Source organism: Lagenorhynchus albirostris, chromosome 13, assembly GCF_949774975.1.
Source record: "Lagenorhynchus albirostris chromosome 13, mLagAlb1.1, whole genome shotgun sequence".
Lineage (NCBI taxonomy): Eukaryota > Metazoa > Chordata > Mammalia > Artiodactyla > Delphinidae > Lagenorhynchus > Lagenorhynchus albirostris.
In genome coordinates, this window is record NC_083107.1 from 15166712 (window position 1) to 15186614 (window position 19903).

The 19903-nt window shown below is 38.3% G+C and overlaps 1 protein-coding gene across 1 annotated transcript in view; it reads right to left on the reverse strand.

Annotated features, from left to right (window-relative positions):
* The window catches only part of DNAH6 (dynein axonemal heavy chain 6), a 288178-nt gene that overhangs the window by 135360 nt on the left and 132915 nt on the right, over positions 1–19903 (reverse strand). Inside the window, exons 29-33 of the mRNA XM_060170018.1 lie at positions 18312–18479; positions 16183–16331; positions 14726–14833; positions 5059–5614; positions 4149–4271 (exon numbers count right to left, since the gene is read on the reverse strand). Of these exons, the coding sequence (XP_060026001.1) occupies positions 4149–4271; positions 5059–5614; positions 14726–14833; positions 16183–16331; positions 18312–18479 (1104 nt within the window). The remainder of the gene's footprint in view (positions 1–4148; positions 4272–5058; positions 5615–14725; positions 14834–16182; positions 16332–18311; positions 18480–19903) is intronic.

The following is a 19903-nucleotide window of genomic DNA, read 5'->3' on the forward strand; positions in this document are numbered from 1 at the left end:
TGGATATCAACAAACTGAGTCTTAAGTTTATATGGTGAGGGAAAAGACCCAGAATAGTGAACACAATATTGGAGAACAAAGTCAAAGGAATGACACTACCTGACAAGACTTACTGTAAAGCTACAGTAGTCAAGACAGTGTGATACTGGCAAAAAAAATATAGACAAATAGATTAATGGAACAAAATAGAGAGCCCATAAATAGGCTCATACAAATATAGTCAAGTGATCTTTGACAAAGGAACAAAGGCAATCCAATGGAGAAGGGACAGTGTTTTCAACAGTGGTGCTAGAATTGGACATCCCCATGCAAAAAAAAAAAAAAAAAAAAGGAGAGATAGAGAATCCAGACATTGATACTATGCCTTTCACAAAAATTAACTCAAAATGGATCATAAACCTAAATGTAAAACTATAAAACTCTTAGAAGAAAACAGAGGAAAATATTTAGGTGACCTTAGGTTTGGAAGTGAGTTTTTAGATATAACACCAAAAGCACAATCCATGAAAGAAAAATTGATAAGTTAGATGATTAAAATTAAAAATGTGTGTGTTGTGAAAGATATTGTCAAGAGAATGAAAAGACAAGCCAGACTTGGAGAAAATACTTGCAAAACACATATCTGATAAATAACTTGTATCCAACATATATAAAGAACTCCCAAAACTCAATAATAAGAAAACATATAACCTGGACTTCCCTGGTGGCACAGTGGTTAAGAATCCGCCTGCCAATGCAGGGGACACGGGCTTGATCCCTGGTCCAGGAAGATCCCACATGCCGCAGAGCAACAAAGCCCATTGTGCCACAACTACTTAGCCTGCGCTCTAGAGCCTGTGAGCCACAACTACTGAGCCTGCATGCCACAAGTACTAAAGCCCGTGCACATAGAGCCTGTGCTCTGCAACAAGAGAAGCCACTGCAATGAGAAGCCTGTGCACTGCAACAAATAGTAGCCCTTGCTCGCCACAACTAGAGAAAGCCCATGTGTAGCAACGAAGACCCAACGCAGGCAAAAATAAATAAATAAATAAATAAAAATAAAGCACAATGCATAGTCATTGACATCTGTGGAAAAAAAGTCATACAATCTAATAAAAAGTGGGCAAAAGATTTGAACACCTCATCAAAGAAATATGGACGGCAAATAAACACATGAAGAGACACTCAACATATTAGAAAACTGCACAGTGAAACCACAATGAGATACCGCGACATACCTATTAGAATGGCTAAAATCTAAAATACCACACCACCACATTCTGGTGACGATGTGGAACAACAAGAACTCTCATTTATTGCTGGTGGGAATACAAAATGGTACAGCCATGTTGGAAGACAGACTAGCAGTTTCTTACAAAGGTAAACATAGTTTTATCATATGATCCAGAAATCACAGTCCTGGGTATTTACCCAAATGAGTTGAAATCTTATGTCTACACAAATACCTGCACGTGAATGTTTATAGGAGCTTTATTCATAATTGCTAAAACTTGGAAACTTTGAGATGTCTTTCAGTAGGTGAGTGGATAAACTTGATAAATCCATACAATGGAGTATTAATCCAGTGCTAAAAAAATAAGCTATCAAGTCACAGAAAGACATGGAGGAATCGTAAATACATACTATTAAGTGAAAGAAGTCAATCTGAAAAAGCTACATACTGTATAATTCCAGCTATATGATGTTCTGGAAAAGGTAAAACTATGGAGACAGTAAAAACAATCAGTGGTGCCAGGGGTTGAGAGGGTGTGGATGTATGAATAGGTAGAGCACAGATTTTTAAGGCAGTGAAACTATTCTGTATGATATTATACATGATATTGTTTATTTATCAAAACTCATAGAATTGTACAACACAAAAGGGAACCATAATGTAAACTATGGACTTTAGTTCATAAGACTGTATGGTTCATCCATACTGGTTCATCAATTTTAACAAATGTACCACACCAACGCAAAATGTTAATAACAGGGGAAACTATTTGGAGGAGGGAAATTATACGACAACTCTCTATACTTTCTGTTAAATTTTTCTATAAACCTTAAGCTGCTCTAAATAATAAAGTCTATTAAAAGAGTGAATTCAGAAATGTTTAACATCTTTTGGCAGCCCATGATAAAGTCTCAATTCTGAGAATTACTGTCTTTAATAAGGTACTCTGTTCACTTTGCTGTACACCTGAAACTAACATAACATTGTAAATCAACTATACTCCAATAAGAAATTAAAAAAAAATAAGGTACTCAGAGAGTTTACCACAAAATTATTAAAATGTTGTTGCCTAAGAATAAGGAAAACAATAGTTTTCTGATTCATTTTTGGAGGGGGAGATGCAGAAAGAAGATGGCTTTCTTGAAGTGGCTTTCTTGAGATGAGACGGAGCAAAACACTTAAAAAGATTGTTCCACATATATGCATTAAAATATGATATTTGTTTTTCTCGTTCTGACTTACTTCACTCTGTATGACAGACTCTAGGTCCATCCACATCTCTACAAATGACCGAATTTTGTTCCTTTTTATGGCTGAGTAATATTCCATTGTATATATGTACCACATCTTCTTTATCCATTAGATGAACCAATTTGCAGGGTAGGAATAGACAAGCAGACAGAAAATGGACATGTGGACATGGTGAGGAAGGGGGAAATGGGATGAATTGGGAGATTAGGATTGACATATATACACTACCATGTGTAGAACAGATAGCTAGTGGGAACTTGCTGTATAGCACAGGGAGCTCAGCTTGGTGCTCTGTGGTGACCTAGATGGGTGGGATGGGGGTGGGTGGGAGGGAGGTCCAAGAGAGAGGGGATATATGTATACATATAGTTGATTCATTTTGTTGCACAGAAGAAACTAACACAACATTGTAAAGCAACTCTACCCCAAGTAAAAAAAACAAACGAACAGGGCTTCCCTGGTGGTGCAGTGGTTGAGAATCTGCCTGCTAATGCAGGGGACACGGGTTTGAGTCCTGGTCTGGGAAGATCCCACATGCCACAGAGCCACTAGGCCCGTGAGCCACAACTACTGAGCCTGCGCGTCTGGAGCCTGTGCTCCACGACAAGAGAGGCCACGATAGTGAGAGGCCGGCGCACCATGATGAAGAGTGGCCCCTGCTTGCCACAACTAGCAAAAGCCCTCACACAGAAATGAAGACCCAACACAGCAAAAATAAATAAATAAATAATAATAATAATAATAATAAAAAACAAACAAGATGAGTGGATAAAGGAGAAGTGGTATATATAGACAATGGAATACTACTCAGCAATAAAAAAGAATGAAATCTCAGGGCTTCCCTGGTGGCGCAGTGGTTGAGAGTCCTCCTGCCGATGCAGGGGACGTGGGTTCGTGCCCCAATCTGGGAAGATCCCACAAGCCGTGGAGCGGCTGGGCCCGTGAGCCATGGCCACTGAGCCTGCGCGTCCAGAGCCTGTGCTCCGCAACAGGAGAGGCCACAACAGTGAGAGGCCCGAGTACCGCAAAAAAAAAAAAAAAAAAAAAAGAATGAAATCTCAAAAAGAAAAAAACATCGCTTGTTAAGGTAAAGAGGAACCGTATTTTAGAATCCAGAGGGCACAGAAGATAATATGGAACTGAGTTGTTCTGAATAGTAATGTAAAAGCTTTCCTTCACTTTGGGTGGAATGGTACCTCTGAGGTTAGAATTTGTCTTTGGTAATCGACCTAAGGTTGGGTGGGAGGTAAACTGGTTTTCTCTTCGTCTTGGCTCTGAGAGGTTTTAGGGGTTCCTAAAATCTAAAAACTGTAACAATGCTTGGATTTACTGTTCTTTTCCTTCCAGGTACTTCCCTTTCATTATCTCAAGCCTCCTGCAAAGTCATTTTTTTAATGCCCCAGGTTGTTCTACCTGCGTTTGGGGAAACTCAAGGAAGTGTTTATATTTGAGAGAAAACAGTCTGGAGAGAAGCCAGGCAGGGTAACAAAAAGTGAGGACAGCTTTGGGAAGTACACAACCTTCCTGGAAGATCCCAAGAATTCTGGGGAGAGAGCTATGTACAATGCGGGGATTCCCTCAATCAAGCACAGTGAGGCGTTAACCAATTGCTATCTGGGCACTCGAGGGAAGGGTGAGCCCTGACAGATGGAGACAGTGGGGAGTGTCTGATTGCACTTACTTTTTTAGAAACACTCTTCAACCAGGTTTTAACATAAGGCATCCACTTCAGTTCTTCAGGATCCACAAACACCATCCCACATCTACTGACTGTTGCAGGAGAGGCAACCTTTAGATCTTGCACCTAAAATTGAAAAACGTCGAACAGGAAATGGCTAACATGATACTTCCTTATTCCTCTAAATTCAATGTTAAGGAATCACACATTTAAAGTTTAACACTGTAAGGCTTTGTGTGGAAGAGAATGGCGGAGCTATAAGTGATTAAAAATGGAGAAGAAAAGTTAAGTGAGGCGTAAGGAGAAAAAAAAATGTAGAAGGCTACTGTCAAATCCTTATGGGAAGGTATAAGTATTTCTTTTCCCTTCTTTTTGTTTTTCTTCTTATCTTTTTCATTCTTATATCCAATACCTAGCCTAATACCCAGGACATAGTAGGTATTCAATTAATGCTTGATGAATGAATACAGCAGGCGTGGTATCTTCCATAATATTTTGTAGCTGTATTTGGCCCACATTCCTTTTCCAATCCCATCACCAAATATTCATACCACAGAAGGATGATTTATTCATCTTAAAAAAATTTATATATATATATATATATATATATATATATATATATATATATATATATATATATATACTGCCTCCAAAGGAAAAGAAACAAATGCTTGGGAAGCTAGAATTTATTGTATTTCCTGTTTATAGAGAGACAGAAACATTTGAGAGACTTTGGTTGTCAGAATGGACAATCTATTATAAAAGGACAATTTGGTAAATATTTAGTATGTAAACAAAACACCATGGTAGGCCTTACAGATAGTCAATGGTACATCAGTAAGAGAAAAAAATTAATGATGGTATGCTAATCTAATGAACGATTTCACTCCACAGTAAGGAATATGCAATTTACCTCAAAAAGCATGTGGATTTGAGGTGTGAGTTTAATCCTCTCACTGTTAGCCAGGCAAAGCATCTTGTTATCATCCAGGACTGTATTCATATTTTCAATCCAAAGAGCATCTACTGGCCCATCACTGATGATCCATTTATGGTCTTCTGAAGTATCATTCACAGCTGCTCGGATACTTAGTGCCATCAAACCATCTTTCCACTCTAAGGTTATGTTATTAACTTCACCATATAATTCACCCATTGTAATTGATTTAGGATTAAGAACATATGTTTTAACGGATTGGTAAAAGGGATTGTCTACACCAAGTTTTCTCAAATTCCCTAAAGTTTCTGCTAGTATTTGGTAAACTGTGGTCTTGCCACCTCCTGTTGGCCCTACTAGCATAACACCATGCCTTACTAGCATGGTTTCATAGAACTGTATCACTTTTTTAACCATACATGTCTCAGGCTGAAGATTTTGTCTCTTCATGACATCTATAATTGTTGACTGCAATATACCATAATCGTGTTCTGGAATTTGGACTCCAGGAAAAAGGTCAGATATGATTCCACTGTAAAAAATAAAAGAAAATAAGTTAGGAACACTGGTCATTGATATTTCCCCATGTTTGTTACAATTAATTTATTAAACATTACTATGGGTCCTATTTTTCTCATTATCTTTGCTTCTGAACACACAGTACTAGATTATCCTGTGTGTTATACCACAATCTATCATTTCTCTGATATTGTGCATGATTTTGTTTGTTTCTTGTACAGTAGACCAATGTTCTTAAGTAGATTGGGAGCTTTTGGAGGTAGGGAATATTTCTTACATTTTTGTATTATACAGAATATGTGGCATAGTACCAAACATATAGGTGACAAATTTAACAGTTTATTTTAAAAATTATATCTCAACTTTTCCCCAAAGCACTTATGTGTGCTTATAATGGTATATAAATATTCAGAAAAATAAGATGGAAATAGAAATAGAAAACTAGTACTACATAAAAAAGGGAGTAAAGGAAAAATGGACTGTTTCTGTAGGAAACAGTTAATATGGTATGGTTCTATGGGTAAAAAAGAAGCTAGGGGCTTCCCTGGTGGCGCAGTGGTTGAGAGTCTGCCTGCTAATGCAGGGGACACGGGTTCGAGCCCTGGTCTGGGAGGATCCCACATGCCGTGGAGCAACTAGGCCCATGAGCCACAACTACTGAGCCTGCGCGTCTGGAGCCTGTGCTCTGCAACAAGAGAAGCCGCGATAGTGAGAGGCCCGCGCACCGCGATGAAGAGTGGCCCCCGCTTGCCACAACTAGAGAAAGCCCTTGCACAGAACCGAAGACCCAACACAGCCAAAAATAAAATAAATAAACAAATGTGGGGTTTAAAAAAAAATAATAAAGGTTGGCCCAGTTTAAAAAAAAAAAAAAAGAAGCTAAACTCCCACCTTACACTACATAACACAAAAACATTTGAGAGGCAGTAAAAAACTTAATATAAAATGACAAGAAACATACAAGATGAGGGAGATCAAGATGGTGAAGTAGGAGGATGTGAGCTCATCTCCCTCTATGAACACATCAAAAATACATCTATATGTGGAGCAGCTCTCACTGAAAACAAACTGGAGACTGGCAGAAAGACTCTTCTGCGGCCAAAATTGTAAAGAAAGATCCACACAGAGTCAGGTAGGAAGGGAAGAGAAAAAGCGATTAGGTTGGTACCTGTGCCTGTTGGAGGGGACACACAAGAGGCAGGGAATTACATGGGCTTGGAGGTCCTCCCTGGGGAGTGAGGGGTTTGACCCACATTGGGCACTGCAGTCCTGGGGGCTGACACTGGGAAGACAAGACCTCTTAGCTGGTTTGAAAGCCAGTGGGACTACCAGCAGAGCTGTAAGAAACCCAGACTCCACTTGTGAGGGGTGTACCCATGGTTGTTTACTCCCAAGAACAAGGGGGAGGAAACAGAATGAAACTGCCTGGGACTCTGACTGGTTTCCCACAACCCCTGTCTCCCACCTTGTGCCCTGGCCCATGCTGAGCACCTGCTCCAGCACTACTAGCTCTAGTGCAGCTCCCCACTAGGGTGAAGGCTGCCATTGCCAAGGAGACTGTGCAGTTAGGGGGAAGGAGTGGGTTTGGACCCAGCACTGCATCTGAATAGGGCAAGGGAGGCTATTGATGGAGCTTATGGAGGCAGTGGATTGTGAGTGGCCTGGAACTCTGATGTGTTGGGATCACCCCAGTACTTGCCCCAACCTGCACTTGGCATCCAGTCCGGCCCTTCTCACTCAGCACTGCTCCTCTAGAGTGAAGGTGCTGATGCTGGGAGGGGTAGATCACACACTTAGAGGGAATAGAACCAGCTCAGACCCAACCTCAGGGCTTCTGTTTCAGCACCTTGGGACCTGCCTCTGCCCTTCATAGGGCAAGTGTTGACCACTGAGCATAGGACAAGCCCTGGTTCACACCTGACTCTGGCTCTAGCCCCTCCATTTCCAGCCCCACTTCCCACCAGGGATTGCTGCCAGTACACCCTGGGGGAAGATGTGGCCTGTGCTTACTTCAGATCCAGCTCTCCCACCAAAGCCACTGGGCACAGTGCAGACTGCATATGGGGTCTTACACAAGGACACTCTTAAAAGACTGAGATAGGTAAATCTTTCACCTAATTTCATATAGACAGAGAAAGTTAAGCAAAACGAGAAGTCTGAGGACTTTGTTCCAAATGAAAGAATAAGAAAAGAAATCTAAAATAGCAACTAATGAAACAGAGATAAATAGTTTATCAGATAAAGAGTTCAAAGTACTAGTGATAAGAATGCTAACTGAACTAGGGAAAAGAATAGATGAGCATAGTGAGAATTCTAATAAGGAACTAGAAAACCCAAATAAGGAAACAGATATCCAGGTACAGGAAGCACAGAGAGACTCAAACAAGATGAATGCAGAGACACATACCAAGACATATCATGATTAAATGGCAAAAGTTACATATAAGGAGAGAATTCTAAAGGCAGCAAGAGGAAAACAAAGAATCACATACAAGAGAATTCCCCTAAGGCTATCAGCTGATTTTTCTGCAGAAACTTGCAGGCAGAAGGGAGTGACATGTTATATTTAAAATGCTGAAAGTGCTTAACTACTTGCTGGGTAGAGTATCCTACAACCTAAGATACTCTACCCAGCAAGATTATCATTTGTAATTGAAGGAGAGATAAAGAACTTCTCAGAAAAGCAAAAACAAAAAGAGTTCATCAATACTAAACCTACCCTAAAAGAAATGTTACAGGATCTTCTCTAAGTGGAAAAGAAAAGGCTACAACAAGAAGTAAAAATTTGTAGGGAAGGAAAAATCCTACTAGTAAGGGCAAATATATGGTTAAGGCTGTGGATCAATCACTTAAATAAGCTAGTGCAAAGATTAAAAGACAAATTGTAAAATCAACTATATTACAGTAAATGTGAAGGGATAAACATGAAGATGTAAAATATGACATTAAAACCATAAAATGTGGGGGAGGGGAATAAAAAAATGTAGATCTTTTAGAAGGCGTTTGAATTTAAATGGCTATCAGTTTAAATCAAGTAGATATAGTTATAGGTCAACATATATAAACAGCATGGTAACCACAAATCAAAACTTACAATAGATACACAAAAACAAGAAAGAAAGGAACACAAGTATACCACTAAAGAAAATTACCAAACCACAAGGGAAGAAACAAAAAGAAGAAGAAAAGAACAGAGAAGAACTACAAAACAACCATAAAACAAGTAATAAAATGGCAATAAGTACATAACAATTAATAATCACTTTAAATGTCAATGGACTAAATGTTTCAATAAAAAAGATATAGGGTGGCTGATTGGATACAAAAACAAGACCTATGTGCTGCTTACAAGAGACTCATCTATGTGCTGCTTACAAGAGACTCACTTCAGAGCTAAAGACACACACAGACTGAAAGTTAGGGGATGGAAAAAGATGTTTCATGTAAATGGAAATGACAAGAAAGCTGGGGTAGCAATACTCAGGCAAAATAGACTTTAAAACAAAGCCTATAACAAGCAATATAGAAGGACATTATTAATGATAAAAGGGTCAATAAAAGAAGAGCATGTTACACTCATTAACATATATGCACCCAATAGAGGAGCACCTAAATATTCAAAGAAAATGTTAACAGATATAAAGGGAGGTATTGCCAATAATACAATAATAGTAGGGGATTTTAATACCTCACTTATATCAATGGACAGATCATCCAGACCAAAAACAACAACAACAACAACAAGGACACAGTTGTCTTAAATGACACATTAGACCAGTGGGACCTATAGATATCTACAGGACACTCATCCAAAACCAGCAGAATACACATTCTTTTCAAGTGCACATGCAATATTCTCCAAGACTGATCATATGCTAGGCCACAAAAATAAGTCTCAACAAATTTAAGAGGACAGAAATTATATCAGGCATTTTTTCCTGATCACAATGGTATAAAACTAGAAATCAATTACAGGAAGAAAAATGGGAAAAACACAAACTCATGGAGACTAAACAACATGCTAATAAGAAAGCAATGGGTCAATGAAGAAAGCAAAGAGGAAATCAGAAAATACCTTGAGGCAAATGAAAATAAAAAAAATAACTTTCCAAAATCTATGGGATACAACAAAAGTAGTTCTAAAGGGGAGGTTTATAGTGATACAGGCAAGAAAAATCTCAAATAAACAACCTAACCTACCATCTAAAGAAATCAGAAAAAGGAGAGGAAACGAAGCCCAAAGTCAGCAGAAGGAAGGAAGTAATAAATATCAGAGAGGAAATAAATATAATTGAAAAAGCAAACAAACAATAGAAAAGATCAATGAAACCAAGAGCTGTTTCTTTCAAAAGATAAACAAAATTGATAAATCTTTAGCCAGGTTCACTAAGGAAGAAGATAGAGGAACCAAATAAAAAAATAAGAAATGAAAGAGAGGAATATACAACTGATCTCACAGAGATACAAAAAATCATAAGAGAATGCTATTAACAATTACATGCCAATAAACTGGACAATGTAGAAGAAATGGATAAATTTCTAGAAACATATAATCTTCCAAGACAGAATCAGGATGAAATAGACAACATAAACAGACTGATCACTAGATGTGAAATTGAATATGTAATTAAAAAAAAATCTTGCTACAAGAAAAAGTCCAGGACCAGATGGTTTCATGGGGGAATTCTATCAAACATACACAGAAGAGCTAATAGCTATCTTTCTCATACTATTCAAAAAAGTTGAAGAGGAGGGAACAGTCAGAAATTCATTCTATGAGGCTACTATTACATGATACCAAAACTAGACAAAGACACTAAAAAAAAAAAAAAAGAAAATTACAAGCCAATACTTCTGATAATATACATGCAAAAATTCTCAACAATGATACATCATTTTTTTGTTGTTGTTTTTTTGGGTTTTTTTAAACATCTTTATTGGAGTATAATTGCCTTACAATGGTGTGTTAGTTTCTGCTTTATAACAATGATCAAGTTGGATTTATTCCAGGAAGTCAAGAATGGTTTGATATTTGCAATTCAATCAGTGTGATACACCATATTAACAAAAAAGAGGAAGAATAAAAATCACATGATCATCTCAACAGCCACAGAAAAAGCATTTGACAAAATTCAAAATTCATTCACGATAAAAACTCTCAAGAAACTGGATATAGAGGGAACATATCTCAATATACTAAAAGCCATTTATGACAAACCCACAGTTAACATCATACTCAATGGTGAAAAGCTGAAAACTTTTATTTCAAAATCACAACAAGATAAGTATGCCCACTCCTGCCATTTTTATTCAACATAGTATTGGAAGTCTTAGTCACAGCAATCAGATAAGAAATAGAAATAAAAGGAATCCAAATTAGAAAGAAGGAAGTAAAAATGTCACTTTCTGCAGATGACATCATATTATATATAGAAAATCCTAAAGACATAACCAAAAATCTACTAGAGCTCATCAGTGAATTTGGTAAAGGTGCAGGATACAAAATTAATATACAGAAACACGTTGCATTTCTATACACTAACAACAATCTATTGGAAAGAGAAATTAAGAAAACAATCCCATTTACAATCACATGAAAAAGAATAAAATATCTAGGAATAAACCTACCTAAGGAGGTAAAACACATGTACTCAGAAAACTATAAGAAACTGATGAAAGAAATTGAAGAGGACACACAGATGGAAAGATATATCATGCTCATGGATTAGGAGAATCAACATTGTTAAAATGACCATACTACCCCAAGGCAATCTATATATTCGATGCAATCTCTCTCAAAATACCAATGGCATTTTTTCACAGAAATAGAACAAATAGTTTTATGATTTGTATGGAAACACAAAAGAACCCAAATAGCCAAAATAATCTTGAGAAAGAAGAAAAGACCTGTAGGTATCACACTCCCTGACTTTAGATTATATTAAAAAACTACAATAATCAAAACAGTATGGTACTGGCACAAAAACAAACTCATAGATCAATGAAACAGAATAGAGAGCTCAGAAATAAACCCACACACTTATGGTCAATTAATCTATGACAAAGGAGGCAAGAATATACAACGGCAAAAGACAGTCTCTTCAATAAGTGGTGCAGGGAAAACTGGACAGCTACATGTAAAACAATGAAATTAGAACATTTTCTCACACCATATAAAAAATGAACTTAAAATGGATTAAAGACATAAATGTAAGACTGGAAACCATTAAAATCCTAGAAGAAAACATAGGCAGAATACTCTTTGACATAAATTGTAGCAACATTTTTTGGATTTGTCTCTAAGGCAAAGGAAACAAAACCAAAAATAAACAAGTGGGACCTACTTAAATTTAAAAGTTTTTGTACAGCAAAGGAAACCATCAACAAAATGAAAAGACAATGGGAGAATATTTGCAAATGATGAGGGGTTAATATCCAAAATATATAAATAGCTCATACAACACAATATCAAACAAACAAACAACCCGATTAAAAAATGGGCAGAAGACCTGAATAGATATTTTTCCAAAGAAGACATACAGATGGCCAACTGGCACATGAAAATATGCTCAATATCACTAATCATCAGAGAAATGCCAATCTAAACCACAATGAGATATCACTTCACACCTGTCAGAATGGCAATCAACAAAAAGACCACAAACAACAAATGTTGGTGAGGATGTGGAGAAAAGGAACACTTCTATGCTCTTGGTGGGAAACTGATGCAGCCAACTATGGAAAATAGTATGAAGGGTCCTCAGAAAACTAAAAATAGAACTACCATATTATCCAGCAATTCCACTCGTGGGTATAAATCCAAAGAAAATGAAAACACTAATTTGAAAAGCTACTTGTACCTCAATATTCACAGCAGTATTATTTACAATAACCAAGGTATGGAAGCAACTTAAGTGTCCACCAACAGATGGATGGATAAAGAAGATTTGGTACGTATATACGTTGGAATATGACTCAGCCATAAAAAGAATAAAATTTTGCCATTTGCAACAACATGGATAGATCTGGAGGGTATTATGCTTCGTGAAATAAGTCATACAGAGAAAGATAAATACCTTATGTTATCACTTATATATGGAATCTAAAAAAATAAACTAGTGAATATAACAAAAGAAATAGACTCAAAGATATAGAGAACAAATGAGTGGTTATCAGTGGTGAGAGGGAAGGGGGAGAGGCAAGATAGGGGTAGGGGATGAATAAGTACAAACTACTATGTATAAAATAAATAAGCTACAAGGATATATTGTTTGGCACAAGGAATATAGCCAATATTTTATAATAAATTTAAATGGAGTATAATCTATAAAAATATTGAATCACTATGCTGTACACCTGAAACTAATACAATATTGTAAATCAACTATACGTCGATAAAAAAAGAGCAAGGAAAAAAGGTACTAGATGAAAATATAAGAGATGAACTTTACAACACTGTGTTAAGAAAGTCTACCTCAAAAAGATAAAAATTCTATAACTTAAAAAAGTTGATAAAGTGAAAAAATAAAAACAAGTAAAAATCAAACTTCTGTGAGGCAAAAGCCTTTAAACATAAAGAGTGAGTGATATACTTATAGAATATTTCCAATTTTTATACCAGATAAAGTTTATGATTTCCCACAAACTGCTAAGTAAAAGAGCACAATAGAATAATGCTCTAAGAATAATAAATATAAATGAGTAATGAACATAAGAAATGATGCTCAGTGGTACTAATAATTAAAGTAATATACATAAAATAGGCTACTATTTTGGTATCTCTCCCTCCAAAACATATAAAGGGATATGGGCACTTTCATAAAACTGTTTATATAAATGTAAAATGTCTTTGGAGGACATATTGATAGGATCTACGTAAATCTGTAATGTCCATACCCCATGATCTAGGAAATGTACTTCTTAGAATCTCACTCATAGCAATAACATAATTGTGCAAACATAACTGTATAGAAATTTTCATCATGTTCTGCCAAAAGTGAGTAGACACATGTTCTGGGTAACAGGGGATCTGATAGTGGATAAAGGAATCCCCAGCAAGGTCATAAATGGGCATCCCAGGATGACAGACATGCACCAGGGGTAATGGGCAACCAGTGTAGATCAGAGAGGAGGATGAGGGCTCCAAGGAGACAAATTCAAGAGAATATTTTGTACGATTGAAGGTCATTTTTGATTTTGTTTTTAGGAGATTTCTATTCTGGCAGAATTTGAAATGAATTAGTGATAGAGTTATAGAAAAGTAGGTAAAAGGAATAAAAAACAAAAATTAAGATAATATATGAAGGGAAGATGAAAAGCTAGATAATTTAATAACAAGGGAAAGATAGTGCAGCTTTGGGTAACATTTATATTTCTATAATAAATTATGGAAATCCTGAATATTTAGCTCCAGTTATATTGTAACATGACTACACAGAGAGGATGGGTGGAGGGGGAGAGGTGCGTGTGCATACCCTCATCTCTCTGTTAGTAACTTAATAGATAACATCTAAAATGGAAAAGTCATGAGATGGCATAAACGTGGTACTAAACAATATGGAGGTTGTTGTAGAGCAGAAACTAGCACACCACTGTAAAGCAATTATACTCCAATAAAGATGTTAAAAAAATGTGGAGGGATATAGGAAAGAACGAATGAATGAATTGAAAAATGATTGCCTTCGGGAAGTGGGACTTGGTGAAGGGCAGGGAACTGTTGTTTTTCATGAGAGTAACTTATAATAGCATTTTATTTTTAAAACCACATACTTATATGACTTGGATAAACATAAAACTAAATAATAAAAGTAGAAATAGATAAAAGCAATCACATTTATGTGGGGGCCCAAATCTGCTTCTTTTGAGTCAGGAATTTCTCTTAGGTCAGGAGTTTGTAACCCAATGCTAATTTGCATAGCATGCAGCTTGGTGATCAATATTTTGAAAAAAATAAATGATTGAATTGAGGCTAAAACTTTAGTATCTTTTAAACTAGTATTTTAAAAATTGCAATAGGTGTCTCTAGAAAAGATGATACCTTGTTAGAGGCAGACATATCTGAAGATAAACTATGCTTTACCTCTACACAGTAGCTATGCTTTATCTGTCGCACCTAGAAATTTACCTGAATAGAACAGCATCATCTGTTAGGAATTTTGGTAAGTTAGAGTCTCGTAAAGCTCTTATCAATACCACATCTTCACTTAGGTCTGGGTTCTCTCTTTTTAAAGACCTAAATTTAAAGGAATAATTCAGATGACATTGCAAGAACATAATATGGAACGTGATTTTCCAAACCTGTGGGTCGGGGATTCTGCTTGCAGAAAGCTGTGGAGGGCACGCCACTGCAGATTCCTGCTGGAAGGAGGGTACCATTTTCCCTTGCATGCCCAGTGTCCATCTCCAAGAGAGCACACGGACAAGTCAGGCACAGGCTACATAGCCTTGAGGAGAATGACAAGGACATTTTCTCAAGCTCCCCCCATCAATCCAGACTTTATCCAACCTGTATTTACAGTTCCCTGAATACATCATGATGATTCATATCCCTGTGACTCCCTTTTCTCTTATCCCAGAATGCTCTGCTTTGGTCTTTCGCTGGCTCTTATTTTTCTTTCAAAATCCAGCTCAGACATTCCCTCCTCTAGAAAGTCCCTCCATCCCCTGCCAACGAACCCAGGGCACAGTCCCATGGTTGCCCTCACACATTATATTCTAGATGACTGCTCCTTTGTCTGTCTTGCCCGTGGGCTGTAGTTCTGTTCTCTGAATACAAGTGTCTCAACTCCTTAGTATCCCTCTTCCTTTAATGACAATCCTATAAAGAGGAGAAATACTGTATCTAGGAGGTTGAAAGAAGGAACAGAGGGTAGAAAGCCAGGGAGATTTGTGCAGAAGCCTGGGGTACAGGAGCCAGGCAGAAGGGGTCCTGTGTGGGCGGAGCTTGAGCCAGCGAGTCACGGCCTGAGACGATAGATTCCCTCAGAGACTCTGGACAAGCTGGGGATGCCACAGGTGGGCATGTCAAGAGGTTATAAAGAGAGAAACTGAGAAGAGAAAAGACTCTTGCTCTACTAGGAACTAGAAAGAAGCTCAGCCTTGGACCAAACTGTAAAGAGAGAGGGGGCGTCTAGGATAAAAGCTTGGACTGCGGATGGAATGATGAAACTGAAGTATGCTTTGTCAGGTGACGTGTATGACTTAATTAGTGTATCTGCATAACAAACTGTATGTCTTTTAACTCTCATCATCCTACCTCATGGTGGTAAAGCCTTTTGTACACTGAAACCCATTGTATGTGACAAGTTCAGGGGAAACAAAAGTTACCCAAAGCCTAGTGGAGACTCAGGTTTGGTCTGGGGGGCAGCTATGTTGGTTCTCACAGTGAAGAACCTTGGGCTGAAGAGAGATGCCCCATTTCACTGTAGCAGGGGGCTGTCAAGGTAAGCATGATGACAACAGCAGCAGCTCACATTTATTAGTCACTTGCTAAGTTGCTTTAAGAGCCATCTGTGAATTACTCACGAAATGCAAGTGATGACATGGTTGGAAACTTGACTCTTGCCCACTTTGGTTTCTTACCCAGCCATGACCAGTACAGACTTCACGGCTCTCATGCCAAAGTCATAGTGATCCTGCTGAGAGAGCTGTTCACTGCAAAGCTTATACATCTGAGTCATTTTTCTTGCTAATATTTTACTGGATTCAAATCCTTCAGAATATAGAATTACCTAGAATGGGAAAATATAATGCAGTGTCTATTATGTTATATTGATAAAAACATATTAGCATAATACCAATGTATTCAAAATCTACTTTAGGTATTATATTGTATCTCTCCAAGTTGTTATACCCTTTAACAAGGAAATGTAAAGATTGAAGGGAAAAAGGTTTTGTGCCACAAGGTGGAAGGTGGGATATTATATGGGGATGTCTGAGCACTGATTCTGCTTTCTTTTGACAGATGAAGATGTGGTCTTGGTGACATTTGGTTCGAGGAGCAGCAGAGCCCACTGTGAAAATGTTCACATCGTGGAGGCTGGATGGTGCTGTGAGGCCTGAGTATAAAAGCAAGACTTGAGCTTCCCTGATCTGACAGTGTCAGTGATGCACTCCCTTTAGGATCCCTGGGAGTCAAGGGAAGCTACACAAAGATTTGCAACCTCTCCCCTGCCCTAGGAAGCCACCTTGCCTCTGACAAGTTTCTGCACCCTTGGTTAAATAAATCAGTGATGATACGTGGAGGTGGGTATGGACACTTCCTTCAATCCATAATCTACTCAAATCACTGCAGTTGGCCTTGGAATTGTGATTTGAGATAATGCAGAGATTTCATACTGGTGTCTGTTTTTTTCATTCCTCTATCACTACCTATTAGCACAGTACTCTGTGCACTGCAGGTGATTAAAAATATTTACTGATGACAGACCCTGATTCATTTAATCTGTAACAACAATAGGAATAACACTCAGAAGACTGGATTTTTAAATTTCTCCAATTAATTACTGAGTAATATAACAATAGGACAAAACGTGAGATGTGAACACAATGTTGGACTGAGTTCCAAACCTGGTTTTCTTCCTACCAGCTTTGGACAATGAGCAAGTCATTTATTGTCCTGTCCAGAGAGGGGTCTGGAGTGAAGATGCCACCTGCTTTAACTGCCCACCACCCCATCTTACCCACAGAGGACACTGGGGGACTCATGAGATGCTGTAGGCATTATACTAATAAAAGTTGTACTTTTTCTAATGCTAGGATTTGGCATGGTCTATTCTATTCTTAGGCAATTACTTTTAATTCATGCGGAGGAATATTTTAAATTAGCTGTTGTCAGGAATTTATTAGCCACAGGAGTAATATGTGCTTTCTGAGAAGCTCTGTTCGAAAAGGGGTAGCATCCCTTGATGTGAAATATAGCACCGAGCATGAGGGGCCTTCCGGAGTCCTGTAAACATTCTATATATTGGTCTTGGTGATCACACAGGTGAGTACATGTGTAAGGAATCACTCTGTTGTACCCTTATGATCTGTGCCCTTTACTATATATAAATTATACCTCGGTAAAAAGTGCCAAGAAAAATACATATAAAATTTAAACACTGGGTGTTAACTAGTATGAAGAAACAAAAAAAAGTTTAAATAGAAAGATTCCTAGATAGATACAGAAGGAACAAATACAATCATAAAGAATTAGCTTATTAATGTTGCTATTTTTTGACTAAGTTGATACAGACTAGAAACAAATCCCTGACCTCCATCATTAGTGATTAGTATTGCTTTTACTTAACATCCCTTGACTCTAATTAAAAAAAATAATGCAGCGAGAGAAGTGAGAATAATACAGTCTTTTTAGAATAATCTAGACGTTTTAATTCCTAGAGACAAACTGATGAACCCCAATGGACTGGCTAATTATACTTACTTATTCATTCCAGTTTTGGGGGCTTACTATATTCCAGATACCATACTGGGCTCTAGGGATATAGCAGTTACACACATACACACAAACACACATGCACACACACACACACACACATACACACAACAAAACATTCTATGTGGTAACGATATCTACACACTTAAGAGGAAACAATACTGTATAACCTTGGCTAGACTGCATTCATAAGGGAAACTTTCTACCACAATAATCAAATACTAAATAAAAGAAACAAGCTTAAGTTTTTGCTGCTTTATAATGTGAAGCTCACCTCTGCAATCAATGCGTAATTTGGAACCATCATCGCAAAGGGCCTAAACAGGGCTTTCAAATTATCTGGCAACTCAGTTCTGCCTGCATATCCAGGATTCATTGTGATGAAGGCTGCACAAGTCATAACCAACTTGATTTCCCGCCCCTCAAATATGAATCTAGAGAGCTGTTGAAGGGAAAGAGAAAATATAAGCTAACACGTCCCCCGACATCTGTAAATTCTTTCCCATAATTACTACTCGAGTACAAAACTTGTGTAACATGCATTCAAGCAAAGACTACTGACTCTTGCTGTTGGGAATGTTTCCCTCCTGATTCTGTCCTACCCACTCCCAATCTCTTCCGGGCTACGTGCTTCCTGTTCTCTGCCTTCCTGCCCCTGCCTTGCCCCAGGTGTCTCCGTCTTCCTGGCCCAGACCTGTAATCTTCTGGGCCTCAACATCTTTCGCTGAGACTCCTCAATTCAACTTAGATTTAATGGCCACTAAACCTTCTTCGCCACTACTTTCTGGAGTCCCTAAGAAATTCGAATCTGATCTTAGTCCTTGAGTGGTTGAGGCCCCACTGTTAGAGTCATTGGAATTACCCCTTCACTTTCATTCAACAGCAAACATCCATTGAGCATCTGTGCCAGGCAGGCAATGGGTTAGGAATGGGCATGCAGAGCCCTTGAGAAACTCCTGGGCTTGTTGTGTAGGGTTAGACCTAGGACCATGACCATGCAGTGCAATCAATGCTACAGTGGAGGTGTGTGCAGAGCCTGCAGGGAGCAAAGCTCATATGAGGAGCAGGGAAGCCCGTGTGAGACCCGGAGAATGAAGAGGGCATTTCCCATAGATGAACAGGGCAGCCATTCCAGTCAAAGGGAGCAAGAACAAGAAACAGCATTGCATGTTCAGGGAATGGCCAGCTATTCACTTTGCTAAAGGGAAAAGTTCTAGGAGGAAAGTGTAAGTAGGCTATGCCCTGAGCATCATAAACCTTGCATGCTCGGCTAAAAAATTTAGATTTTGTTCCATGGATGGGCGGAAACAGAGAGTTTTGAGCAGAGTGATAGGACCAAAGATGGCATTGGACAGGTTAGACAAACTACAGACAGGGGGACCAGTAGGGAGTGTTATTGGGGAGATGAGGAGAGCCAGAATTAGGGAGTTCTTATTGGAGATGAGAGAGATCTAGGAGATACAATTGAATGGACTTGGTGATGGCTTAGATTCTGGGGTTGATGGCAATGGGAAAAATTCAAGACGAATTCCAGGATTCTAGGTGGGTGACTGGATTAAGGCACTATATTCAGTCACAAAGAATACAGGGGAAGACCATGACAGAGCTGGGGTGATGTGTCATAGCCTGGAGGAGAAAGTGCTGGACCTCATAACTGGAGACCCCAGTCCTGCTGCTGTTTAATGGCTTTTGTGTTATTCAAACCTGTAAATTGCTGTGCTTTAGTTTCTTCACGTATTCTAAGGGGCGTATTCTACTCCAACTATCTCCTCTGACCACTGGCAAAGTCAAGGGTGAGATTTGGTTAGTCTCAGATGTCCTCCTACCTTCCTTTCACCTCACATGGTTGCCCTCCAGTTGGCAATG